General features: G+C 46.1%; 1 protein-coding gene across 2 annotated transcripts in view; it reads left to right on the top strand.

Annotated features, from left to right (window-relative positions):
* The window catches only part of DIAPH3 (diaphanous related formin 3), a 147989-nt gene that overhangs the window by 77748 nt on the left and 43475 nt on the right, over positions 1–26766 (top strand). For both annotated transcript variants that reach the window (XM_077344123.1, XM_077344124.1), the window contains 3 exons: positions 610–742; positions 7885–7980; positions 8768–8827. In XM_077344123.1, coding sequence (XP_077200238.1) covers positions 610–742; positions 7885–7980; positions 8768–8827 — 289 coding nt within the window. The remainder of the gene's footprint in view (positions 1–609; positions 743–7884; positions 7981–8767; positions 8828–26766) is intronic.

The following is a 26766-nucleotide window of genomic DNA, read 5'->3' as shown; positions in this document are numbered from 1 at the left end:
GCCCTGTTTGATTATCATTCAGTTAAATTGTTGTATCATTGTTACTATTCTCATTCCCATAGTTGTTATTTGTTTCTATATGTAAATGTGATTTTGATGTACAGTTATTTCATGTTCCGTGTAAACCACCCTGATCCTCAGGGGAGGGTGGTATACAAATGTAATAAAATAAACAAATAAATGTGTAATGGTTGGTGAATTACATTTCAGTGTTTCTGAAGAAGTGTGCATGCACACATAAGCTTCTACCCAGAATAAAACTTGGTTGGTCTTAAAGGTGCCTGCCTGGACTCAAACTTTGTTCTGTTGCTTCAGACTAACACAGCTACCCACCTGAAACAGTCAGCTGAAGAGTTGGCATCGCTCTTCTTTGACAGCTGATGAGGAAGTCACGGAGTGATGGTTTTTATGCCATGCACACAGCTAAACTGACATGTGTGCAATACTCAAAACACCTCAAATACCAGGTGTTTAGAATTCACAAAGCATAGCTTTGTATACCAGGTAATAAATTCAAGTTATTTCCCTATGTCAGTTTGTTATACCTGTAGTTTTTTTAGGCTTACATAAATATTATGATGCTTATTGAACTTAATGTGCATTTGTTAGCAAGCCGCAAAGGAGAATACGAAGAGAAGAGAAGCCGAAGAAAAGCAGCGACGTGCTAAAATTGCGAAGGAAAAAGCAGAAAAAGAGAAGCTAGAAAGGCAACAGAAGACAAAACACCTAGAAATGAATACAGGTAATGTGGAAAGAAACCAAGGTACTTATTATTGTTATTGTTATTATTGATTAGATTTATTTCCCGCCACTCCCCGTAGGCTCGTGGTGGGTCACAACAGTCCTATCCCCATTAAAATACCCATTAAAAGACTTTAAAACAATCCCAACATGGCGGAAGTTCTTATTATTCCCACCCCTGCTATCAGAGCGGCAGGGAGGGTGGGGAATGTGCTTCACACGTTCCTGTTAAAATTTCTCTAACTTGGATTTTTGAATTGGCACTTTTGCTTATTCCCAACTGTGCAACTTTAATTTGCTGGGGAAGGTGATTCTTCTGTTCCAGTCCTTTCCCTCGCCACTACTAAAAGACTCACCTGCTGTGCTGTATTTTGCCTCTTGCTTGCTATCATGGCACTGTGGTGCTGCTGAGTGATACAAGTCCATTGCTCACGCTATGCTTTGAATCCCACTAATAAAATCCTTCTGCTATCTTGTAGAGACCTTGAGCTCCAAATCTTCTCCTCTGAATCACATCTTCCAGAATACACCACAATGACAGCATGGAGTAGTGGATGACATGTTAGAATAGGATCTGGGAGACCCTGGTACAGATCCCCGTTGTGCTGTGAAATTCCCAGAATTATTTCAGCCTCACCATTCTCTCCCAGCAGAACTTGTGAGGATAAAACAGAGGAGGGGAGAAGAAAAAGGCTCACCACCCCAAGCTCCTGTTTATTTATTAGGTTTATATCCTGCTTCTCCTTTGAGAAACTCTGGGTGGCGAATATTGTTCTTCTCACCTCCATTTTGCTCTCACAAAAAGGCAACAGACTTGTCTGTCTCAGGGAAGAGCACCTTCCATTGGAGTTGTTACTCAAGATACTTGAGTGTTTCATACCTGAGCATCCGGGGAGGGCGGTATAGAAGTATGATAAATAAATAAAATAAAATACCAGGTGTTGGCAGCTGAGGAGGTTTCTGGAAGCTTTCCTTGTAGGGAAAGATGCGTGAGCCCATGTCTCTTTACTGTTGCCATCAGGGCTCAGTAAGCTGCATTTCAAGATACAGTGTGAGGTAAAAGTGACATTTTCTGAGGGCCACATACTGTGCCTACTTTGTGTGAAGGACATGGCATTAGCAAGCCAGTAATCTGTTTACACCAAAGGTGAGAGACGTGAAAGGGCATTCTGTCTGAAAGCGATTTGGAAGACAGCCCTGGCAGCCACAGGGACATCTACCCCCATCTGCAGTGGAAGGGCTTCTTACTTATTTATTTACTTCCTTTATACCCCAGCTTTCTCCCCAGTGAGGATCCAAAGCAGCTTGCATCATTTTCTTCTATTGCATTTTATCCTTACAACAGGCTTGTGGGGTAGGTTAGGTCGCTTTTTATTGACTCATTATGCACGGGCTAGAATGCCCGCACTGGTGGCAGCAGGGCATCGGGGAAAATCCCCAATTATGCAAGCCCCCACCCCCAGTGTGGGCATGGCCCGGCCCAGGGCCACAGAAGGCCCACGTTATGGAAACGCAGGAACCTCTGCAGCTTCCTGGATACTGCGGGCACCTGCAGGGGCAGGGGCGGGCCAGCGCTGTGCATAATTGCCAGCGCCAGGCCTTTCGGCCTGCCCGGCCCCAACCTACGGAGTCCATGGCAGGTGTCCCCCTGCCCTGCCATAGCGGGTGGAGGGCGCCCCACCTTATGAAGTCCTCGTGTCTGTCCTGACATCTAGAATAAATAGGCCTTGGGGGTTCTCTGGCTCTCAAAGGAGGTTGCTGAATTGGTAGCTCCTCTGAACATCATATCTTGCCCCACAAAAAGAGTTCTGTTCTGGAGCCTAAATGTAGCCCTTCAAGGCCGATCTTGGCTACCTGTTCCCTCTTGAGCACAGCCTCCCCCCACATAATCACTCCAAAGACATTCTTGTCATTACAGTTATTTCCCAGTTCAGTGTGCCAGTTAGAAGCTCTCTCAGCAGAGAGACTTCTGCATTTTTCTAGCAACCCCTTTCGTATTCCCGATCACTTGTAAATCCATAGAGTTCAAGGGCTCACGCTCCCTTTCTTTAGTTCTTGTGCTATTGTGAGGGAGAGAAAGCGATGCTCTTCAGAGGCTCATAGGGCACTCAAGCTCTATATAGAGCGTCCCAAGCCCATTATACCGCATACAAACCCACCTTTTATTTTTCCTAAGCTGTTGATAAAGCGCTTAGGAGTGTCCTCTTGCGTCGTATCTTGCTGGTTTAGTGAGAATGTACCTTTGGCCTACTCCTCCTTAGGTTATCTTGGCCCTCCCCAGTCAGGCTGCATATTTGGAGAAGGCCCCTCTACAAGATATTTGTAAGGCTCCTCTCTGTTTATGAGTCTACTCTTTGCAAAGACTTTAGACCAGCCTTAGCTTTTTTACCATTAAGAAATCCCAGAAACATTCTTCAGGATTCAAGAAACCCAAGAAGTGGTGCAATCATGCAGAATATGGTTAGGAAGCATGGCTGTATACACACCCACCCATGGCCCCTCCCCTTCTCAGCCCATCCAGGACTATCATTGGCCATTTGGGGGGGGGCACATCAACATGACCATACATGGTCATATCACCCATTAACCCCCCCCCCCCCAAAATCCATCAAGATTTCTGGACCTGTTTGTATTATTATTGTTTAACTAGGAATTAAGCCAGCTGTGGTGTAAATGCAGCAGGCGCTAGGTGTGGGAGTACATGGTAGCGGGCGGTTTTGTGATGGCATGGGCTGGTGTGGTGGTGGCCGCGGCTGTGGGGGCGCGTTTCGGGGATTCAGACTCACCGAGTGGCAGGGAGCGGCGGCGTTGAGGAGGCGAGGTGGCCAGCGAGAAGGCAAGCGGCTGTGGGCGGCCAGCGAGGGCTCGGCGTTGCGGCGAAGGCGGAGCAGCGGTGCAGCGGGCTCCTGTTGAGCACCGCCATTTTTGGGCGTCGCTGGAGGCGTCGGCGCAGCGCGGGCCAGAGATCGGCTCACTGGCGTCGTCTTTGGCAGCGGCGCCATGTTGGATGGGGGGGTTGTCGGCAGCGAAGTCTGGGGGAAGGAGTGAAGCGGGGAAGCGGGCTCGGAAGGTGTGGCGTGGCCGCGGCAGCAGTGAAGACCGGGGCGAGGCAGCAAAGCCAGGATGTGTAAGTGGGGCATGTGAGTGGGAATTGCGTGACAGGGAAGGACTTTGGGGATCCGTGTGGGAAGGGCGGAGGCTGGGCCGGTCAGGGACGGACAGGTCAAGGCGGGGGTGGGGGCTGCCGGGTTAGGCGGTGGACATTGAAGTGCGTGGTCGTCAGCGGGCGGGGATGTGTGTTGTTGAGCAGGGTGGGAAGGACGGGGGCTGTGGCAGGTGGCCATGGACGGTCGGGGTGGGGGCGCGAAGGGCTTAGTTTGCAGCTGTAGCTTTGTTGTCGGGGCCAGGACATGCGGTGGGCAGAGGGGAAGTTTTTTCCCTAGAGCTCATGGCCGTGGGGCAAGGCTCCTTCCCGGCCGTCATTCGGCAAGGATGGCGGTTCGGGTGGAGTGTTGAGTTAGCGGCGGGCTGTCCTGGAGACGGGCCAAGTGGCCAAAAGGGAGGCGCGCTTTGCGCGCCTCCCTATTGACCACTTGGCCCGTGAGTGGCAGTCGGAGGGGCCCAATCAGGAGCCACTTTGCGGCTCCTGATTGGCCCTCTCCGAGTTTTTATCCCGGACAGGTCCCGCCCTAACTCCTCCCCACATGCCCTTACTGTTTTATTTAGTCCGCGGCACCGCGGGCAGTTTTAAGGTGTTACACCGTTACCCTATTATTATCAGTTAATAATATTAATGTTATTGTTATTTATATGTATGGTTTCTTGTATAGTTCTCAGTTCTATGTAAACGGCCCTGAGCCTTCGGGGAGGGCGGTATATAAATGTGAAAAATAAAAAAAACGGTTAACAAATTTAAAAAATATATCAAAAATGAATCAACTGCCACCAATTTGGGAAACCGTTCCAGAGCCCTTGTGAAACCCAATGGCTTCACAAAGCCCTGGTTGAGAACACCTGCATTAGACCATAGATACTCTGGACCCACCTGAATCTGCTTTGGGGTAAGGGAAGGGCAGGGTCTTAAAAGAGTGCTCAGGCACTGAGGCCCCTCGTTTTTAGTGGAGTCTAGAAAAGGATTAGATCTTCTCTTGGATGGACCACTATGTAGAATGATTTCCTATCACTACAGGAAGAAAAGGAAATTTATATCCAGTCAGCTTTTGTTCTCATCATTAGAAGATCATAGTAATATGAATCATTCTCCCCTCAGTACCATATTCTCTGTTGGCTGGTGTGGGAAGAATTTCTTCATACCCTTTAAAGTTTAATGGCTGAACTATTTAACTGTCCTTTTTCTCTAGTTAGGTGTGTGCGTGTGCTCAGCCTTTCAGTTCCATAAGGCACCATCTAACTTTATATCGACTCACCAGCTCTCCATGAGAAGAGGAAGCATTGTCTATATTATTTATACTGTTACATTGTTATACGGTTACAACCATTAGTTATTACTGTAAAGTTATTCACATGTTTATAGATTGTTTTATGTATTGTTGTTGGTTCTTATGTAAACCGCCCCCCGGGGAGGGCGGTATATAAATATAATAAATTAATAAATAAATAAATTCCCCACTAAAAATTTCCTTTTTTGATGAGGTTGAACTCCTTGCACACATGAGATAAAAGCTCACCAACATGTCAGGCACGTAAAATTGCCTCTTATTAAGTAGAGAGGCTTGACCAGTAGCCATTTTCCAAAGTATCAATGATCAAAATTACTTGGGGTCATGTCAGCATTGGTGCAGGTACTGACTGGCAAAAAAAAAGATGATAGATTCTATCGTCAAGCCTGTTAAAGCAAGGTAGTCAAGCTGTGGTCCTCCAGATGTTCATGGACTACAATTCCCAGGAGCCCCTGCCAGCGTTTGCTGGCAGGGGCTCCTGGGAATTGTAGTCCATGAACATCTGGAGGACCACAGCTTGACTACCCCTGTGTTAAAGTACTGCCTTGTTTTGCTCCCTTCTCAGACCGGCACTGTTGTGGGCAGGGTGATTCTCATGCTGACTTCGGTAGAACATAGTAGTGCTTCAACTCAGGCTGTCCTTAGAACAAGGCATGCCATGCGTAATTGCAGTTATCAAAATTCTAAATATGAGTGACCTGGCTGTGATTCAGGAACACGCTGAAATATCCCAAAGAGTGCCCCAAGTGGGTGCGGCAATTTCTATTTTGCTGTTGTAGGGCTTCCCAGAGAAAATAACGTTGTGTCTTTAAGCCAAGGGTAGCAAAACTGTAGCTCTCAGGGGCTCGTGGGAATTGTAGTCCATGGACCTCTGGAGCGCCACAGTTCAGGCACCCCCTGCTCCAAGTCTTTAACTTGTCATTTGTGGTTCACCCAAAATGTGCAGGTGTAAAGGTAGCTCCAAGCAGAAAATGTACCACAAAGGAAGTGGCACTGATTGTTGAACCAACTGATCTGAAACAAAGTATTTTGATTAACTTTAGAAAGCCTGGGTGTGTATTAACTGTATAATCCTCAGCCAAGGGGCATCATAGAAAAATAACTTCTGCCTCTAACCTGCAGGAGGAAAAATCAAGTTCAAGTTTCTGTCTCAATCCATAATTGAAGCCATTTTACATACCAAAGGGGTACTTATTTATTATTCAGAAGGCTTATCCCTTGGGCACGACAGGGATTTTGTGGTGAACAGTCAGAATGATGGTTATCATAATTTATGGATGCTTTGGGGGTATCTCTGAGCAAAACCTTTGAAAGTTAACAAAAAAAAACAATAACTCTTGGGAAAACCATATGTTTGTTTTAACTCCTAGTATGCATGAGAAAAATAAATTATAATACAGTTATATTGTATTGGTGTAGCATGTGGTCATAATTGCTTTAAGAAGCTCTGGAGAATTTAAAAATTATTCTGGCTAGCTTAATGGCAACGTGGGCTGTATTGAATCTAATTATCATATGACTATTTTGATGTGGAATGCAGGATTTTGTTCTTTTGAAATATAATGGTTTAAAATTTTTATTTATTTGATTTTTCAACCACCCTCCCAGCAAGCCAGCTCAGGGTGCAGTACAACATTTTACTCAACATACAAATAATTAATACAATTAATTTGGATTTAAAAATTTTTCAAATTCAGTTAAAACAAATAGAACAGCAATCTGGTTTGAAAGTCAGCATCAACAGGCTCTAAGATGTCTTCCGCTCTCCCTGTACCAGGCTTTGGTTGAGGCGTCTTAATAAATAATTCAATTGGTCAGCGGCAAATCTGTCTCCATGAGTAGGCACTGGGGGCACCATATTGAAATTGGGAGTGGGGGTGTGGTTCATTCAAGCAAGCAGGATCTCAAAACTTAAGGGGTGGATCCTGGTAGGATTTCTGCTCAATCTCACCCAACTGTTTGTATTATATCCCCTATTCCAGGGGTAGTCAACCTGTGGTCCTCCTGATGTCCATGGACTACAATTCCCATGAGCCCCTGCCAGCATTTGCTGGCAGGGGCTCATGGGAATTGTAGTCCATGGACATCTGGAGGACCACAGGTTGATTACCCCTGCCCTATTCCACTGGGTGTTTGCCCATCGAGATTCTATGAGCTCCTAGATAACCTTTTCTGATGATAAAAGGAGATAACTCCACCCTATTCATTTCTCCACCCATTTCTCCAGATGGTGGAAAAATAAATTTTCTACCATCTGGAGAGCTGGCTCGACCCAACCCAATGTGCTTAGTGCAGATCGTGACCCCTGAAGATGTGGTCCCTAAATGTAAGTGCTTCTGCAAGTGACGTGAGGCTCACGATGATCAGAACTTCTTGCAGGATTCAGAGAGAGGGAGAACTGAATGGCCTTGCTTTACCTTTAAAGTCACTGTTCTGTCTCACCTTCGGGTGCAGCAGTATGACATGAATAGAACGAGCTTTGTTTGACTTTCTAGACACCATTGCAACACTAAAAGGAATGCCTTCTTAGAGATATGGTTTAAGATTGAGTTACGGACTTATCTGAATTTGGAATTGCTGGCTTTTAAATGCCAGAACCTTTTTTTCTAGCCTTGTAAATATTTTGGCATTGCTATGGTAACCCCGAGAGCTGAAGGAATCCCCTGTATTTGCTTTTCTGCAGAGGGCGAGGAGACAGGAGTGATGGATAGCTTATTGGAGGCCTTGCAGTCAGGCGCTGCTTTCCGAGATAGGAGGAAAAGGACAACCCGGCCTAAAGGTAAATATCTTCCCACAATAGCGCTTGCTTTGCATAGAGTTATGGCACAGGGATGAAAATAATTCTCAACAAGATTCTGTGAACACAAAGCCGGCTTACACTGAATCCGACCATCATTCCAATCAGATTCAGTATCTATGTAGATTGGTCATATAATATAATCTATAATAAATATAATAAATAAATAAATAAAATAATAAATTGTTGTCCAGGATCTCAGACAGGGGTCTTCCATATCACCCATTACCAGTTCCTTTACCCTGAGAGGCTGGGGGCTGAACCTGGGACTCTACCCCTGAGCCACGGACCCTTCCCTACCTGTGGATACTTAAATCCAGAAACTGTAGCTAGGAATTGACAAGATAGATCTTTCTGCAAGTCAGATCTAATGCTCAGGTTTGTAGGGAAAAAATCTGAACTGTCCCAAATACTAGAAGCAGTGCTGTATAGATATGAATGGTCCCTGCAGTGGCCATTATGCGGGTTGCTAGGAATTTCAACAGTAGTGCCACCCTTAAAGGCAGGGGAAGTGAGTCAGGCCCTTTTCCAGGGCTGCAGCAGGGAGGCATGGCCAGCTGGCATCAATTTTGGGGTCACTTGAAGCCTGAAACATATTTTAGGGTCAAAAGATTCAAAAAGGCTGCCTTATAGTACCTGTTCAACAAGAAATACCGTGACCATATAGTAAATGCAGTTCTCCTTCCAGATATTTAATCTTGAATGATCTCTTGGAAATATACTTGTGTATAAAAGTTAACGGCATGTATGTTTATCTTCTTACCCACAGATACGATACAGAATCTGAGCCCATCCTACCAGAGGCCTGTTCTGAAAGCTTGTAACCATGGTAATTCATAAATTGCTCTTATTTCTAATTCCGCTTGATATGTACCTCCGTAAGACTTCTGTGATCCTCCCTCCTTTTGAGGCGTTTGGAATATTGTAATAAAGCGCTGAAACTGACTTGTCAGAGAGCTGAGCCCTGTTTGCATCCGAAGGCCTTTTCTTTTGCTCTTTACCCCCTTCCTGCCCTTTCACTGTCCCTAAAACGAACTTTTGATGAATGAAATCCCGTGTCCGGAAGAAGTTCGCTCTTGACACAAAAATGAAGCTCTGCATTAAACTAGCAATACTTTTAACTTAATTGCAAAATGCTACACTCTTATTCAGTGCTGTGTTTTAATTCACAAAAAGCTAAACGATGTGTCTGATAGTTAAGGCTAAACTATAGAGAAACGGGAGCCCCCATTTCACGCATTTGGCACAGTAACACTCGATAACGTGAAAGCAGATGGCTAGAGCAGAGCGTAACCGACACCAGTAAAGGTGTTGTTATTGTAAACTGCTACACCTGGGATCTTACGACAGTGTTTAAGGCTGTCTCCTCGGCATTTGCCTCTGCTGCTGCTAGGGCTTCCACTTGCACAAGGCCAGCGTTTTTGAAGGAGCCTTTCCGCATTTGGACGTGCTTTCAGCCGAGGAAGCGAGCTCTGCCTTGGAGGATGGCCTCCCCAGCAGCCGGAAAGAAGTGCTAAGAAACACGAATAAGATCAAAGTCCAGGCAATATTTCCTTCTCCTTCCTTAGCTGGTTTGATGAACACTTAACCATTGATTAGGAAGGAGTTCCACGTGCAGTGGTTCACGTCTCCCTTTCTGCTGAGTTTTCCATTAGCATCAGGCCCCATTGAAAGTTATTGATCTTTCGCAAATGCAGATTTTAGTGGGAAGGGGGCGCGTGCTCCCTGGCAGAAAATATCCTACACCATCCTAAGAGCCAAGCCATAGTGTCAGGAATGCTGAAATAGCATTCTAGAAGAAATATGAACCAAAACTGCTTCTGTCAGACATTTGGAGTAAGCCATTGATGGATACTTGGATTGATTAGCAAAAAAAAAAAAAAAAAAAAGATCTCTAAGGTTATACATCATCGACTTCTGCTGTTTATGAACAGGTTAAAGGTGGACTTGTTTTATGCATTACTTTTTGGTCGTGTGGTCTGGAATTGTTCAGCCATCCTCAAAATGTAGCCTTTAATCCTGCATTCCACTGAGAATAGCTGTTGGATGGCTTCTTCCAAAAGTTCCCTAAAAGGCAAAGATGTCTCTGTCAGTTATCTGTTCCATTTCACTGTCTGGGTGGCAGCGATAGATAGCTTGTGGACACCTTCTGGCATCTAAGTCCATACATTTGTGGCTGCAGAGGAGAGTCAGCATACTAAGCATCGCAGCAGCAGTATGATTGTCCTAGCAGGTGAGGGCACGGGGGGGGGGGGGGCAGCAGTAAGTCAACGGCTGGTCCAAGACGAGGCAGCACTGGTAGCAATGGAGTCTGGCCAGCCCTAAAAGACCTCGGGTGGGGCAGGCAAGGCAAGGAAGGGGTTAAGAGGAACCGTGCTCAGAGAAGGGGTGGAGTATGGAGCCTCAGGGATAAGAATGGGAATGTCAGAGGTGAAAAGGAGGGAAAAGGGAACGCAGAGGAGGAGGTTGCTTGGAAAGGTAGGGGAGCCATGTGGAAGGGGGGGATCAGGAGGAGGAGCTGTGACCCCTGGGCTGACCTTGGGTTCTGGTTCTTCGCAGTCCCTTAACGGTCAGAGTGTCACAGTGGCCAGATTCAGCAGCTTGCCTGTTGGTTTGATTGAAGTAGATCACTTTCATCTTTCTAGAGGTGGTGGGATAGAAATATAATAATAAATAAATAAAAGTAATACCAAACTATCTAACTCCCCCTCCTCTCCTAGCCCCCATTTGTCAGTGCCTGCCCAGTGACTACAGAAATTGAAAGGTCTGTGTAAATCTGGCTACGTAGACAATGCAGTATACCTTGCAACAAGAATATTTTGTTTGTTTGTTTACTTACTTATTACTTACTTACTTACTTACTTACTTACTACCTTCCCCAAAGGCTCAGGGCAGTTTACATTACATTTATTAATGAACAATACAATTAGTACACAGACTTTTGTAGTTTGTTGGCCATGGCCGATTAACTCTCTCAGTAGCACTGAAAAAAATAGGGTGAGGGAACATGAAAGGTGTGGATAGAGGCCCATACTGGTAGAAGAGTGCTGTTTCCCCAAAATATGGTTTCCTGCTTTCGTAATGAGAGCCGTTTTCTCGACTCCTGACACCAGGGGGTGTCCATGTTCCACTGTTTAGTTCCTGGGCACAATGAGCCGATGCTTTTAAAACAGAACAGGTAATGAATTTAAGTCAAAAGAAAAAATGAATCCCACAATAAAACAAGGAAGCTAAAGTAATGTTTAACTGGAGCTTGCACATAAGAAGCAGTGTGGTATGTTGTGTAAATGTACAGACCTCTTCTCCTGAGCTGTTGGGATGCTGGTTGATAAGCATATTAATTGCCATCACTTTTAAAAAAAATTATTTGGGTACATAAACACAGAATAATATATGAGCAGTAATTGTAATTGTGCAGCCAGGAAAAGGGGGAAAAAAGCTGGGAAACAATGTCATGTTAATATTGCTTTTATGGTAACCTTCACAGTGCCTCTGATGCGAACCGTGTGAGATCAACTCCAAACTAATTGTGTCGCCTTTAAGCTGATAGAGTTTTGTCATGAGCCTTAATAGGCATATCAAATATTTATAGCTAGCATAAAGAGGACTTAAGTGGCATAATAATCCGGAGCAGCATTTCGGGTTGTTCGGCGTTAAATAAAGAGAGCCGAGGCCTCGTCTCGAACACCCCGTTGCCCAGCTGTGCTGTAGGTGGAAACCTCTGCCTGCTCCTGGCATGGAGGGAATGAATGAATGAATGAATGAATGAATGAATGAATGAATGAATGAATATATAATCCAGTGTAATCCAGTGGTCCCCAACCTTTTTATCACCGGGGACCACTCAACGCTTGACAATTTTACTGAGGCCCTGTGTGTGGGGGGGGGGTGGTTTACTCCTCTACTCTCAGCCACTGCCCTAACGCTCTCTGGTCGCTATGGTCATGTTTAAACATACCTTCAAAATAAGATACAGACACGCCACAACAATGAACATAAGGAACATTTTATTTTCATGGAAATTTTAACTCATGACAATGACGAATCAATGGGAACCCTGAGCTTGTTTCTCTGCAACGAGATAGTCCCATCTGGGAGTGATGGGAGACAAGGACACCCAAAGTGTGTTGTAAAGGGCCGGGGGGGAGGGGATGAAGTAAAGAGCCGGGGGGGAGAAGGCGTCCTTTGCGACCCACCTCCAATTAGTCGAAGGACCACATGTGGTCCACAGCCCACAGGCTGGGGATCGCTAGTGTAATCCATCAAGCAACTGTTTGAAAAGTAGCATTCTTAAACGTTCTCAAATGTCTAGTAGCAAAATTAAATGAAGGGCATAGTGCATTAAGGGATTTCTAGCAGAGTCTCTCAGGGCAGAGGAATCGGTGGAGAGAGAACGCTCCTGGGACCGATAGTGCTCTTACTTTAGCAATCGCTTCCTAACTAATCAGTCTCCAGGCTTACACCCTGCTCTAAGTGGAGCGGCTTTTCTGTTGGCTAGGCAATGACTGAAAACGGGACACAGCCAATTACTCTCCACTGAGTTAACCCCATTTCCCTTTCTTCCATGCGTGGCAGCAGTGGCCTCTTTAAGGTGGCGCATTCTAGGTGCTTGCTTGTTTGAGGCGCACCTTTCCCCCTCTGATTAGGTGGAATGATATTTTATTTGCAAATAAACTTCAATTAAAACCATACAATGTTCGTGTCTCTAATCGCTTAGGCGCTACATTAGGTAAGGCAAGAACCGCAACCGAGGCGCCACCGCTGGACGTTTGTACAAAAACGACTGTTCAGCTGTCAGCGGGATGCTTTTTTAGCCTCTTAATTTGTGGTTTAAATGTTACAGATGCAAGATTCATTTATTTTATTTAGGAATGTATTATTTATTAAAACATATCGTGCCTTTCCTTGTTGTTCAAGGCAACTCACAATAACAGTTAATAACAGTTTCAGTTAAAACCAAAAATAAAATTGCAAACACCGGATCTCTCCTCTGCCCCTCTCGACCTTCAATCCCTGCCATTCAAACCTTCTCAAAAGGTCTGGCCAATGAGCAGGCCTGGCAGCATCTCCTGGAGATCTCCAAGGAGGGGAAGAGGCCTTTGCCGCTTCAGAGAGGCTGTCGCACAGAGCCGGAGCCACAATGGAAAAGGCCCAGACTCCAAGCTGTTGGGCAGCAACCCTAAGTAGCTGCCCAACAGATGGCTGCCTAATGTCCTTGGTTGGTGCACAGGGCCATGGGGAAAGAGATCTCCCTTCAAATGTGTGGGTCCCAGGTTGTGGAGGGCCTGAAAGGTCATAACTAGCACCTTGAATTGAATTCAGAAACAAACTGGCCCACCTGTGTAGCTGTTCACCAGCATATTCCTTCTGGCAGGAGTTTAAAACTGGGCTTCAATGTACTTCTTTTGGCCCCTTCAACATTGGATCAGCAAGGTTGTGTCATGAGTGGTTAACAGCCTTCTTCACTTTGAGGGATCTTATTTCCTGGATTTATACTGATTCCCAGAACATTACCTTGTTTGGAACCCAAGAGGGTCTTGTTACAATAAAGACTGGACTCAGACTTTAGGATGCTTAGGGCTGATCCTGCGTTGAGCAGGGGGTTGGACTAGATGGCCTGTATGGCCCCTTCCAACTCTGTGATTCTGTGGTTCAGACTGTCATGTTGTACTCTACTGGTTTGCTGCAACGAGAAATGATTGAGCTAAACTCTCGCAGCCTAGTTTTATGAGATGGTGGTAGGAATGGACATCTGTTTTCTTTACCAGAGGAGGGGTAGCAGAGACCATGGTTGCCCTGGGTCAGACAGATGGGGAACAAGCTTAGCCCTAGCAATGGTGCCGCAGCATCAGGGGCTTGCTTCAGTTACTTCGGCCGAGAATGAGGCCTCCATTTCAAGCAAAGTGGTCTGCCGTGTCACTTTTTGTCATACTGCTCTGGGGGTCCCTGTCCCTGAGGTGCTACTTTTGACTGACTTGACTTCACGTGTCCAGGGAAATCTTTTCTTTTAGCAAAGTGTTCATAGAATAGAAATGAAGAGGGACAGTCTGCAGATGCAATCAACATTTGTAACCAGTTGAGCTAGTTCATTTTCATTATTAATTATAGCAGGAAGATAGCCAAATAATTACTCAAGGGAGAATCCAAGTAAGGTATGAATTTAAACACATTTATAGCACTTTGTTTGGGTGATGTCTGGTTGGGCAGGAAAGGTCTGTGTTGGAACAATCATGGATTTTTGCTGACTTGCTCTGGACCAAGTGACAGTCTCTCCTGTCAGCATCACAAATGCTCCAGTGTAGCTAGACCCAAATGTTATTGAGACACTACAAGATGCCTATAGGGATTAGTTTCCACTTAACGAAGAGGGGGTGCTAAACATCTGCATTCCAAATGGAGGAAGAAACTGGTTTCTTTAGTAGAACTGAAGGGAACATTTGGAGAAACAGAGTTGAATATTCAGACTTGGATAGTCATGTTAGTATGTTGTTGTTTGTAAGCCTATTTCATTTGCACTTATGACCCCTCCCTGCCCTGCCCTGCCCTGCCCTGCCCTGGTTGTCCCAGGCCAGCCTGATTTCTTCAGATCTACGAAGCTCGTCAGAGTGGGCCCCGATAGAGGACTACCAAGGGAGTCCAGGGTGCAGTGGCAGGCAATGGCAAACCACTTCCGGAGTCTCTTGCCTTGAGAAGTGCTGACTCCTGACATTTCACACACACACATGACCCTTCTCTTGCCACCAGTTGTTGTTGTCTTTTGACTAGGGATGTGGGGGGAAAGAAATCTGTTTTGTAGACTTGTACCTTTGTCCCACAGAGGAAATGGTCCAAATTGTATATATGTTTTCATACTTCCATACTTATTTCAGAGAGTTTGTGTTTAAAATGACATCACTTTGTTTAGGGATCCTTCTGATGAGGACTTGAAGCAGGATGATTAATTTCAGAGTGTGGTTCTTGCTGATAGGAATGCACGCCATACATTTGAGTGGGTAACCTTCAGAAGCAGTTGTTTTTCTGTGTAGGCACACGTGGGACTGTGCACGAGCACCGGCCAGCTGCTAGAAGATTTCTGGCTAGCTTAGTAACTGAGCAGGAGGGCTCCCTCCCATCCAGAACCTGCTTTTCCTGCCTAATGGTCACATGTTCCAGGAAAAGCCACTCTCCCTCAGCTCTCCCTTTGCCGCCATCTTGAAAAGAATGTGCCTAGTTAACTCCTGTCTTTTATCAAAAAATAAAATAGGACAACTTTATTCAAAAAGTGTTCCTCTTGCTAGACAAAGATGACTCATACAGACAAGGACTCTGTCTGTGTAATGTGCCTTGGGGGAAACCGTAATGTAGTGGTATGTAATATCGGCCAGCAATTTACCTCAAAGGCCAGTGCAGAGCATGCCTCTCACCTTAAGGCCACCTTATACAAGGCTTTGTCCACTGTTAACCCAGCAGCTAAACACCTGCCGCAATAAGATATTGTGTTTTTTCAGCCCCCAAACCAAGCCATATTTGGTGATTTCAGTTCAGTTGGTTCCAAGGTGAGATACGAACTGTTGATGTTCTATGGCACCAGAATGGGCTCCAGCCGGGTCCTCATCAGAACCACTGCCAAAGAAACACAGATTGAAATCTAAGCACAAGAGCCAACCTTTGGCATTGATGGATCCAACTCATTTGGAATCGAAAGAGGCAGCTTTGAAAGAACTGGTTCTGAAGACTATTAGTGAGGTCAGTGGACATTCTACCTCATGCACCCCTTTTCCTAGAGGCCACTCTCCAGCATGGTCTCCATTGGTATGTGTCCTGGCAACATAGGGTGCTACTCCTTTGGAACACATTGCTATGTCTCCTGCTCTGCTGCCTCCATGGGCACCTTCAAGTCCAGAGCACCAATACTCATGCCACCTCCCTCTGAGGCCAGACCCACCAGAAATGCAGAGGTTTGTCTGAAGAAAAGAAGAAGAGTTGGTTCTTATATGCCGCTTTTCCCTACCCGAAGGAGGCTCAAAGCGGCTTACAGTCACCTTCTCATTCCTCTCCCCACAACAGACACCCTGTGAGATGGGTGAGGCTGAGAGAGCCCTGATATCACTGCTCGGTCAGAACAGTTTTATCAGTGCTGTGGCGAGCCCAATGTCACCCAGCTGGTTGCATGTGGGGGAGCGCAGAATCGAACCTGGCATGCCAGATTAGAAGTCCGCACTCCTAACCACTACACCAAACTGTGCTTTCTGTGTACTGGTCTTCTTTAAGAGTTGAAGGTCTCTGTAAAGGTCTCACTGGTAATTCTTAGTTAGAATGATTAGTTCTTAAGCAACCCATGGGAACTTTGTTAGATCTTAAATAAAGGTGGTGGTGGTGGTGTGTATGTGTGTTTATTTGCCACACCTGGAAGTATTTGCCCACTGAAATAAGGTGTTGGTAAATACACAGAGGGGCTTTCCGCACAAGGACCAATTTTACTGAATGTTTGCAGTATGCAGAAATGCTATATTTAATAGTGAAAGTTCGTCATTCCGCATACGTTTAATTCTAGTGGAATATTGAAGTCCCAGTAGTGTTGTATTCATTCCCCACATGTTTACGGTCTCACTGGAATCTCAACAAAGGAAGTGATATTTTTCCACGCTTCTTCCCGCCCCTGGCCGTCAATCCAACAGAACAGCCAATGGATTGTTGTGTTTGTGCTTCCGAAAAGCCCCTTTCCCTTTAAGAACTGTGTTTGAAAAACACAAACACACCAGTCGCAACGAATATTTGTTCAATCATTGTTTCAAAAAGACCTTTTCTGCTGACATTGGAGCTGGCGCTTAATCGTTTACACGATCCTCAAGTAAACCCCCCCCCCCCATGGGCTCAATTTGTGGCCAAAATTACGGGCAGTGTCGAGCAGGGGGCTGTATTGTGCTTGGGAACTTTAAAGACACTTGCAGTAGGGAGCTTTGTTTTACTCTTAATCACTTCTGTGGAGGGACTTTAGCTGGAGAAGCTTCGCTCGTTTGTTGCTTTCCTCCGTCTAAGGGGGGGAAAATGGCGATCACTTCTCCGGAAGTTCGGGGCCGAGAGCGGGGGAGGGACATTCTTTCTACCGCTACATTGAGAACGCACACGTCTTTTGCTGATGTGTTGCAGCTTCTGCTCAGAAGTGTAGCGGTTTTCTCAGGGGGAATCCACTTTTCCCGATTTCCTGAAAAGTGCTACAACTAAGCGATTTTTGCGGGAGTGTTGCAGATGGTGTACGACGTCGTGCGGAATGTCGATTTAATAGCGTTTACCAAAAGTAAGACTTCTGCTACATTTAAGTCGTGCGGAAAGGGCCAGAAAATCCACTGTTCATCTGTTAATGAAGTAAATCTAAACATCCTCCAACCATCCTTCCTGCAGCTTGAGTGACTCTTACTGTAATGGATGAGCCACTTAGGCTTCAGGAAACCTCCCTACGCTGGGGAAAGGCTTTGAACTTTGCCCAGTGGAGTCCAAAGCTAGGGGCAAGATCTACAACATTATAGCTAAATGCTTCTCCAAACAACTAGTGGACTCTTTTACCGCTGAACTGCAAAGTATGCCCAGGGTGCCTTGTTAAGAGACAGAGAAGACTCCGCCGGCATTGCACACCAACTTGTGAGAAACAGAAACTTAGCTGGCGTTACTATATCCAAGATGGCTGCCTGCTAAATTTCTCACCATTAGATGAATGCCGAATGGGATATATTATGAATGCTGAGCTGAGCAATTGTTTTTAGCCTGCAAGTATTGTAACTGAATAATCTGAGTGGAAAGTTGTCCAAAATGCATGGGGGTCACAATGTCCAGTTCTAATTTACTGGTTGCTCTAAAAGTATTCCCGACAAAGGGCTGTTCAGATTGTTTCAATAGATAGATCTGTCTTAAAACTAGGACAGGTTTTTTTCCCTGCTGTTCATCCTAAATTTGTTTAGAAAATTGTTGTCATGGCTTACACAGTTACAGTAGTTTCTTGTATATATTAAGGTACAGGTGCTTCAAATGTTTTTTCTTCTAGTTGAAATGTTTGCATTCTCTCTGAAAGCATGCCTGCTTGCCCAGCCATGTTGCAAAGTGAGCACTGAGTCCAAATTCGGAAAACTCTCAGAAGAATATTCTTGGGTTGCTGCTTCACTGCCTTGTCACATTTGTTTTAGGCACCCACGCAAAAATATTGTATGTGAATACGAACAGGTTCTCAGGAACATGTGTGATATGGGAACGCGAGTCAGAGCCTGTTGCTGACTGTTGCTCTGAGTGTAATCTCGATAGCACCTCTGAGCTTATTGCTACATAATGCGCGAAAGAGCTCTCATTACAAGTTCCTTAAGGAGCTTCATAATCAGTGTAAGATTTGGCATTTGTACTGGGGTTTAATGACCTGAACAAGACAAGCTAGTTGGGGCAGGAAATTTTATTTATTTATTTAATTTACTCTGAGATTTAGACTCCGCCCTGTCTTTAGGCACTCTGGGTGGATTATATCTCATATAAATAATCTCCCGTGACCACATTTGGGGACTTAATCTAGAACATTTTGTAACCTCATCTAATGTCCTCCTCTCCCCTCCTGCCTCATTTTGTCAGCACCTTCTGTGGCAGGTTTACTTGGCTTTGCGTGCCAGAATGGTCACGGTACTTGACGAAATTGGATGGCCCAGTGGTCTTCACCCCGCTCATTCCGGTCCCATTTTAAGGCCAAGGGACTAAAATGGTGGGGGGAGGTAGAAAGTGGGGAGGGGCATTTCTTCTTCTGAAAAAAAAAAACATACTGAAAATGCTCCAAGTTTGGGGGGGATTTTTGGTCTTAAGAGAGGAATATGTAGCATGAAGGCATTTATGTAACACGTCAAGTAATAATTCCTGTACAGACAACTGTAGACATGGACATATTTTCAAAGGTCTGTAATTAACATGCTTTACTGTGTATAATAGAGCCTCTTGTAGCACAGAATGGTAAGGCAGCAGACATGCAGTCTGAAAGCTCTGCCCATGAGGCTGGGAGTTCAATCCCCACAGCCGGCTCATGGTTGACTCAGCCTTCCATCCTTCTGAGGTCGGTAAAATGAGTACCCAGCTTGCTGGGGGGTAAATGGTAATGATTGGGGAAGGCACTGGCAAACCACCCCATATTGAGTCTGCCATGAAAATGCTGGAGGGCGTCACCCCAAGGGTCAGACATGACCCGGTGCTTGCACAGGGGATACCTTTGCCTTGTTTACTGTGTATAATAACATACTGTTGAATAGTTCAGCACTCTCAAGTTTACAAAGTTTAACTTCATATCTTGATATACCCTGCTAGCTTTATTTTAACTGTATGGCACCTTCTGTCCAAATAAGATGTTGTCTCTCCTTTGCAGCAAAAATATTTCTTTCTTTTTTTCTATTTTGATCTTTTCCCACCTCTGAGCAATAAGTACAATAGGCTGAGGCATTGTTCTCTCTTTTCTTTCACTTTGGATGTATTTCCAGTTTGACTTGAAGAAGACCAGCCGTGCAATCCTAAGAACCCTTCTGTAGGAGTAAACCCCACCAAAGGATAATGGAGTCCATTGGGGATTGATCAGGGGAGGGGTGGGTTTTTTTTTAAAGATTTTTCTCGCCATCAAGATATTCTTGAGATTCATTGTCATTTTATTGTACTGTATTTTGCTTTTACTGTAAACCGCCATGAGCCAGAGTGGCGGGAATAAATACAAATAAATAAATAATTTTAAAAAATAGGCCTAAGTAGGAGTCAGAGTAGACCTGCTCAGGATTGTACTGCAAGGACTTTATATTTTGAGATGTCAGACATGTGCCAAGTGATTAATTTGATGTTGCGGAAGCTGTCAAATTGACTGGGATGGGAAGCCGCGCTCCCTGCTCTTGAATGACTCTTCGGAGTGGTCAGGGTGTTCTGTGCCAGAGATGGCAAGGCAGAGTTTTGTGCAGAGAGGAGTGGCCTCTGCATTTTCTTCATTTCCAAAACCCTGCTGTCGCTCCGCTTGTGGTATCTGTCCTCCGCTCCTTTCGTCTTCAGGTGCTCAGGCTTCTGGCGAGGTCATAATTTGAGATGCTTTTCATCCAGCCACCTGAATGCACTTCAGCGTCACCCCTCCATCACCTGGGGGGAAAGGCTGGTTCTGCATCTGGAAAAGATGAAGAGCCCTGGCGTGGCTGCAGTTCAGTTTCACTCAGCAGCAGCTCTGAGGTTAGATTTTCCATTGTTCTGCTGATGAGAACTGGTGTTTCATCGAATCATAGAGTTGGAGGGAACCTCCAGGGTCACCTAGACATTTATCAGTGATATGTTACCATATATGGTCACATAGTCCCAACTACCGCTCCCAAAATGGCCAATGATGGGCCTGGAGATTGTGAAAGGGGAGGGGCCCCAGATAGGTGTATACACAGCTCTGCTTCCCAACCATATTCTGCACGATTATGCCTCTTCTGAGGTTTCACAAAACCTGAAGTATATTTCAGGAGTTTCTCAATGCTAAAAAAGTTGAGAAAGGCTGGCCTAACAGCTACATGACATTAAGATTAGTTTATGCCAACGTAGAGAAACACAAAAAAGCAGAATTGGCTGGCCATGGTAAAAGACATCTATAAACTGTTAAGACTTAAAGCCTTTAGAAAGAACGCAGAAGATTACCTACTAGGACTGCTAGAAGCTGCCGTGGTAGAACACCTAGAATTGTCACAAATAGAAATATGCAAGTGATTTAATTAAAGCCAATAGCTTGAAAAGGATGACAGGTATGCTGGCCCTCTAAAGTGAATTTGTAAAATGTATATAGTGTGTCTTGATGACTATTGTATGATACATCTTACAAATAACTTGTTTGTTTCTGGTAAACTTTGCAGCTTCATAATGTAAAGAGTGACCGTCTGAAAAGACTGTTGCTAAGCATGTGCTTGAGCATCCTTCATTTGCTTTTCCTGGCTTCTTTGTCTCCATGTTCAGCTCTGTTTCACCATCACTGTCGCTGTCCTAGAGGAGATCACTTGGAAATTGCAGTCTGACCTTTAAGCTGTGGTTTTATATCCTAGTTTTATTGTCTATAGCAAGGGTCCCCAACCTTTTTGACCGTGAAGGCATATTGGAATTCTGACTGTATGGTGCGTGCAGCCACCAAATCGCTGTTATAAGAGGTGGAGCCAATTGCAAATGGCTGTCACAAGGGGGGGCAATTGTAAAGCGTAACTCTTCAGTGACTTTAATCAACTTTACAGAGGAGAGCAACGAGGATGATCTGGGGCCAAGGGACCAAGCCCTATGAAGATCGGTTGAGGGACTTGGGAATGTTCATCCTGGAGAAAAGGAGGTTGAGAGGGGACATGATAGCCCTCTTTAAGTATTTGAAAGGTTGTCACTTGGAGGAGGGCAGGATGCTGTTTCCATTGACTGCAGAGGGAAGGACACGCAGTAATGGGTTTAAACTACAAGTACAACGATATAGGCTAGATATCAGGAAAAAGTTTTTCACAGTCAGAGTAGTTCAGCCGTAGAATAGGCTGCCTAAGGAGGTGGTGAGCTCCCCCTCACTGGTAGTCTTCAAGCAAAGGTTGGATACACACTTTTCTTGGATGCTTTAGGATGCTTAGGGCTGATCCTGCGTTGAGCAGGGGGTTGGACTAGATGGCCTGTATGGCCCCTTCCAACTCTATGATTCTAACTCAAAAAGCAACTCTTCAAAAGTTCAGGCAGAAGCTGAATCTAACAAGTTGCCTTTAAAAATGAACATATCAGTAAACCATATATTTTCGGAAACGACGGGTCACTCGCTACCTGATTGGCCCTTGGCTAGGAATGGCCCTCCCCTGTAGCTGAGCCCCTATTGGGAGGGAACTGGTCCAAGACGAGGCAGCACTGGTAGCAATGGAATCTGGCCAGCCCTAAAAGAGGCCAGGAAGGGCGGATAAGGAATCAGATCACCGGCCCCAACTTTTTGCTGCTGTTGGAACATGCTGGGAGGAAGCTGAGCCGGCCGCATGGACGGAGAGGAGAAGCAACAGCAGCAGTGGCAGAAGAGATGTACCCAGCTCGGCCCTGGAAGGCTGGGAGGGGGGGCAGGGGGAGGAAGCACAGCCTGCCTCAGTGAGCTGCTCTCAACCAGCCCATTTCTCCAGGGGAACTGATCTCTGCAGTCTGATGAAGAGTTGTCATTCTGGGGGATGCCCATGTCCTCCTTGGAGGCTGGCATTCCTGGACCTTTGTGGGGCACATGGCCGTAGCCCCCCCCCCATCCCAAGCAGCCCTTTTCTTGGGGGCAGGGAACTGACCTCTGCGGTCTGATAAAGAGCAGTCCTTCTGGGGGTTGCCCAGGTCCCCACTGGAGGCTGGCATCCCTGGACCTCTGTGGAGCACAAGGCTGCAGTCCCCCTCCCAGGCAGCCCTTTTCTCCAGGGGAACTTATCTTTACAGTCTGAAGAGCTGTCTTTCTGGGGGATCGCCCCTAGGGTCTGGCTTCCCGGAACCTGTGGAGCACAAGGCCACAGAGCCCCCCCCCCCCACCAAGCAGCCCTTTTCTCCTGAGGAACTGTCCTCCTGAAGAGCTGTCCTGGGGGACTCCCCGCTCCCGCCAGGAGGCTGGCATCCCTGAACCTCTGTTGGGCACAAGGCCACAGTCCCCCCTCTCCAGCAGCACTTTTCTCCAGGGAAACTGACCTCTGCAGTCTGATGAAGAGCTGTCCTTCTGGGGGATGTCCAGCTCCCTCCTGGAAGCTGGCATCCCTAGACCTCTGTGAGGCACAAAGCTGCAGAGTCCCGCCCCCCTCCCAAGCATCCCTTTTTCTCCAGGGAGACTGATCTCTATTGTCTGGAGACATAGCAAAATTCTCCCTACAAAACAGCAATTTCCCCCTTGGAAGCTGATCTCTATAGTCTGCAGATGAACTCCCAGGAGGTCTGCAGGCTGCACCTGGAGGTTGGTGACCCCTGGGTTAGGAATGTTCCTTGACACTTGGAGGTGGGGTCCCAAGAGTCTGGGTGGAGGTGGGTGGGAGAAGGAGTAGAGGTTGCCCACCAGCCCCATGGGACCCAGCGTGGCCTCTACTCTCCCTCCCTCCTTCCCTCCCAGCTGTCTTCTCCAGAAGAACTGGTGCTTGGAGATCAGTTGTTATTCCTGAAGATCTCCAGGCCCCCACCTAGAGGTTGGCAACCCAGCTGGTTGCACATGGAGGAGGAGTGGGGGATCAATCTGGGCTCTTGAGATTAGAGTCTCCTACTGTTTAATCACCTCCAACATGCTAGATCTCAAGATCCAGGGTCAAGCACCCAGGAGAGCCACAGGGCAGGCATGTGTGTTAGCACCTTTTATATTCCTGGGTACAACAGGCTTTTCCCCTAGTTCTTTAAAGTATTTTCTTGCACACACATCCAAGTTCTCTTCAGTCATGCAGTGAAGAGCTTTCTGCTGTGTGGTCCAAGCGACTGTAAAACCTCACAGCCCATCAGATCTCCAGTGGTCAGTCCAAAGCCATGGTGGACAAAAGTCCCACCTGGAACTGGAACCAGGCGCCACCTTGAGGAGTCGTGGCCTATAGAAGCTGCTTGAAGCATAAGATTTCCTTAGTAGCCTGGTGTCCAGAGAGCAACAGCAGCGAAACACAAGTTGCGTTTCATTGACGAGGTTACTTGATGGATCAGGGGCAGGAGGCTAATCAGGTGCAAATCGTTTTACCCCCTTTGTTTCTGCTTAAACTATTTTCACTAAACCCAAATTAATTTCCAATCAATCATTTATATGTCCTGGGTTAATCGGATTATGTTCTATTATCTTGGTCCCCCCAGCCTGCTACAGCCCACCCGTTTAGAAGCTACTGGTGAGCAAGCTGTGTTGCTTCAGGGCAAACCTTTTTACCCCCTTCTTCGCCGTTTCCTATAAAAACATTAGCCACCTGTAAAAAAGAAAATTAGCATATTTGGAAGAAACTCCTGTTTGGCTTTCTGGCTGCGTTCCAGCGGTGTGTGTCTGTGTGTCTTAATTGTCACATAAAGGAAAGGCAAAATAGAGCCATTTCAAATATACATATATATATTTTAGTTAGCTGTGCTGCAAAATGCCGGGCGTTTGGGAAATAATGAGACAATTTCTTAATTAATCTTGCAAAAATGAAGCAACCATCCTGAAGCGCCAGTGGGCAGATGCTTGGGCCAAAATCAGGGCCCTTCTGTTTAGCGGTGATTGTGTGGCGCACAGCTGAAGCCCTGTGTCGCCTGGGCAACTCCAGTTGCCATAGCAATGGAACTCTCCTGCAGGAGCCGGGTGAATGCTAATCGGAGCCATTTGTTGCGATCTTCTGTGCCTTCCTTGAGTTAGCCCATTTACCGAGTAGACAGTAGAGCTGCCGGCTGACCACTGCTGAGTAGCCCCAAAAGCATCGACAGGGAAGGCAACGGGATGCTCAGCTCTGAATAACGTTTCACGCTGCCCGTGGTGCTGCCACGTGGCCAGGGATGCAGCCGGACTTGACAAGCAGGCAGCCGATGCTGGAGAGCAGCGGATCTGTTTAAATTCTGTTGTCAGAGATCTGATTATATGGAGATCGCTTTGACAGCACTAGGAGACATGGAGATCGCTAGGACAATTGGCCCTAGGGGATTAGCCCGTCATCAGACCGGTACATTCTGCGACCCTGTTCATGACGACTGCTGCCTCTCGATAGTGTTCTGTCTCAGCCCTACCTTTGCAGTAGTTAAGCCTTTGAGGGTTCCTTTTTCGATCCTTGATCTTCAAGTTTGGGGCACGGTTAATTCCATCCAGCGACCGCACGTGCAAATGTTTCCCCTCGTTTCAGGGTCTTTACGTACTTTTAGGTACAGGCTTCAGGCTGCATGTGTGCCTGGGGGTCGGAGCTTAATGACTGGATGCTGCCCAAGGACTTCATAAACGACTTAGGAGAATCTTCTCCCTAGGTCTGTGACAAATATGCATACCAGCTAAATAATAGGGAAAAAATAAACTGCCTGAAAATACAAGGGGCTTTCCGCACAAGGACCAATTTTGCTGAATGTTTGCAGTATGCAGAAACGCTATATTTAATAGTGGAATTTCTAGTGGAATATAGAAGTCCCAGTAGCGTTGTATTCATTCCCCACATGTTTCCGGTCTCGCTGGAATCGCAACAAAGGAAGCAATATTTTTCCACGCTTCTTCCCGCCCCTGGCCGTCAATCAAACAGAACAGCCAATGAACTGTTGTGTTTTTGCTCTCGAAAAGCCCCTTTCCCTTTAAGAACTGTTATTTAAAAAGCCGAAAACACCAGTAGAAACAAATATGTGTTCATTCGTAGCAACTAATATGTGTTCATTCATTGTCTCAGAAAGACCTTTTTTGCTGGCGTAGGAGTTGGCGCTTAATTGTTTACACGCTCTTCAAGTAAAAAAACAACTCCCCCCCATGGGCGCGATTTGTGGCCGAAATTACAGGCAGTGCAGAGCAGGGGGCTCTATTGTGCTTGGGAACTTTAAAGACACTTGCAGTAGGGAGCTTTGTTTTACTCTTGAGCACTTCTGTGGAGGAACTTTAGCCGGAGAAGCCTCGCTCGTTCGCTGCTTTCCCCGGTCTAAGGGGAAAAAATGGCGATCACTTCTCCGGAAGTTCGGGGCCGAGAACGGGGGAGGGACATTCTTTCTACCGCTACATTGAGAACGCACACGTCTTTTGCTTGTGCTTGTGTTGCAGCTTGTGCTCAGAAGTGTAGCGGTTTTTTTAGGGGGAATCCACTTTTACCGATTTTTGCGGGAGTGTTGCAGATTGTGTACGACATCATGCGGAATGTTGAATTAGTAGCGTTTACCAAAGGTAAGAATTCTGCTACATTTAAGTCGTGCGGAATGGCCCCAAGAATTGCAAGGCAGTTCATATGGTGAGTAGCCTGCCTGACCGGCAACCAGTCATGTGAATATAGAGAATCATTTATCACTCTGTCCTCTATTTCTGGCAGTTGTTTTATTATACACCTGGCTCTGTGCACTTAGGAACTGTTAATGAACAAAAGGATGTTCTGGTATCTAGAAAGAGAGGTCCAGACAGCAGTGTACAGATACAGAGAGACAGAGAGGTATATAAATACGTACACACACACACACACAGTATATGTAAAGCACTCTGATATAGAAACCCTTCCAACTAGTCAGCAAGAGATCCATAATCCTCCAGCTGATTCCTCCTCTCCCAGTATCACTGCTGGGGATGTTCTGGGCTCATGTGGTCCTGTAGTGTTTGAGAATGCTGAAGCAGCATGACGGAGCAGTTCCCTGTTCAAACGTGTTCCACCTGTGCAATGCCAGCAAGATATGGAGAAAGATTCTTTTGGACCCTCCTCCCTAGAGGGGTAATTTTCAGGAGAGGGGAGGGGGGAGGTCAGACATGCGGTGCTCTTCTTTGTTGTGAACAGGGCTGAAAAGAGGGCCCCAGGACACCCTGGCAGGCCCCTGAAATTGGGCAAGTCACTGTGGTTTGCTTTCTCTTGATGGTTTTTGAGTTGCAAGGAAGAATATTTGCCTGCCAGCCCATGCTGATTCTTTGTACCTCTGATTCTGAAGTGGTCCAGTTTCTCTGAATTGATAACACTTGATACATTTGCCACATATCCAAGAGGAATGGATGTCTAGAGTCCCTGAAGCTGCCATGTTCCCCAACAAGTGGCACATGAAAAATGCAGTGCTTGTGAATATGTACTAGCTGTCTTATCGTCTGTTAAGGGCACAATTTAAGGAATATCATGTAGTTTGGCCGTGCAATATATGTGTAGATTTAAAATGAAGTGCCTC

This window comes from Paroedura picta, chromosome 6 (genome assembly GCF_049243985.1).
Source record: "Paroedura picta isolate Pp20150507F chromosome 6, Ppicta_v3.0, whole genome shotgun sequence".
NCBI lineage: Eukaryota > Metazoa > Chordata > Lepidosauria > Squamata > Gekkonidae > Paroedura > Paroedura picta.
The sequence above is the reverse complement of the archived record's forward strand: the minus strand, read 5'-3'. Positions and strand labels throughout refer to the sequence as shown.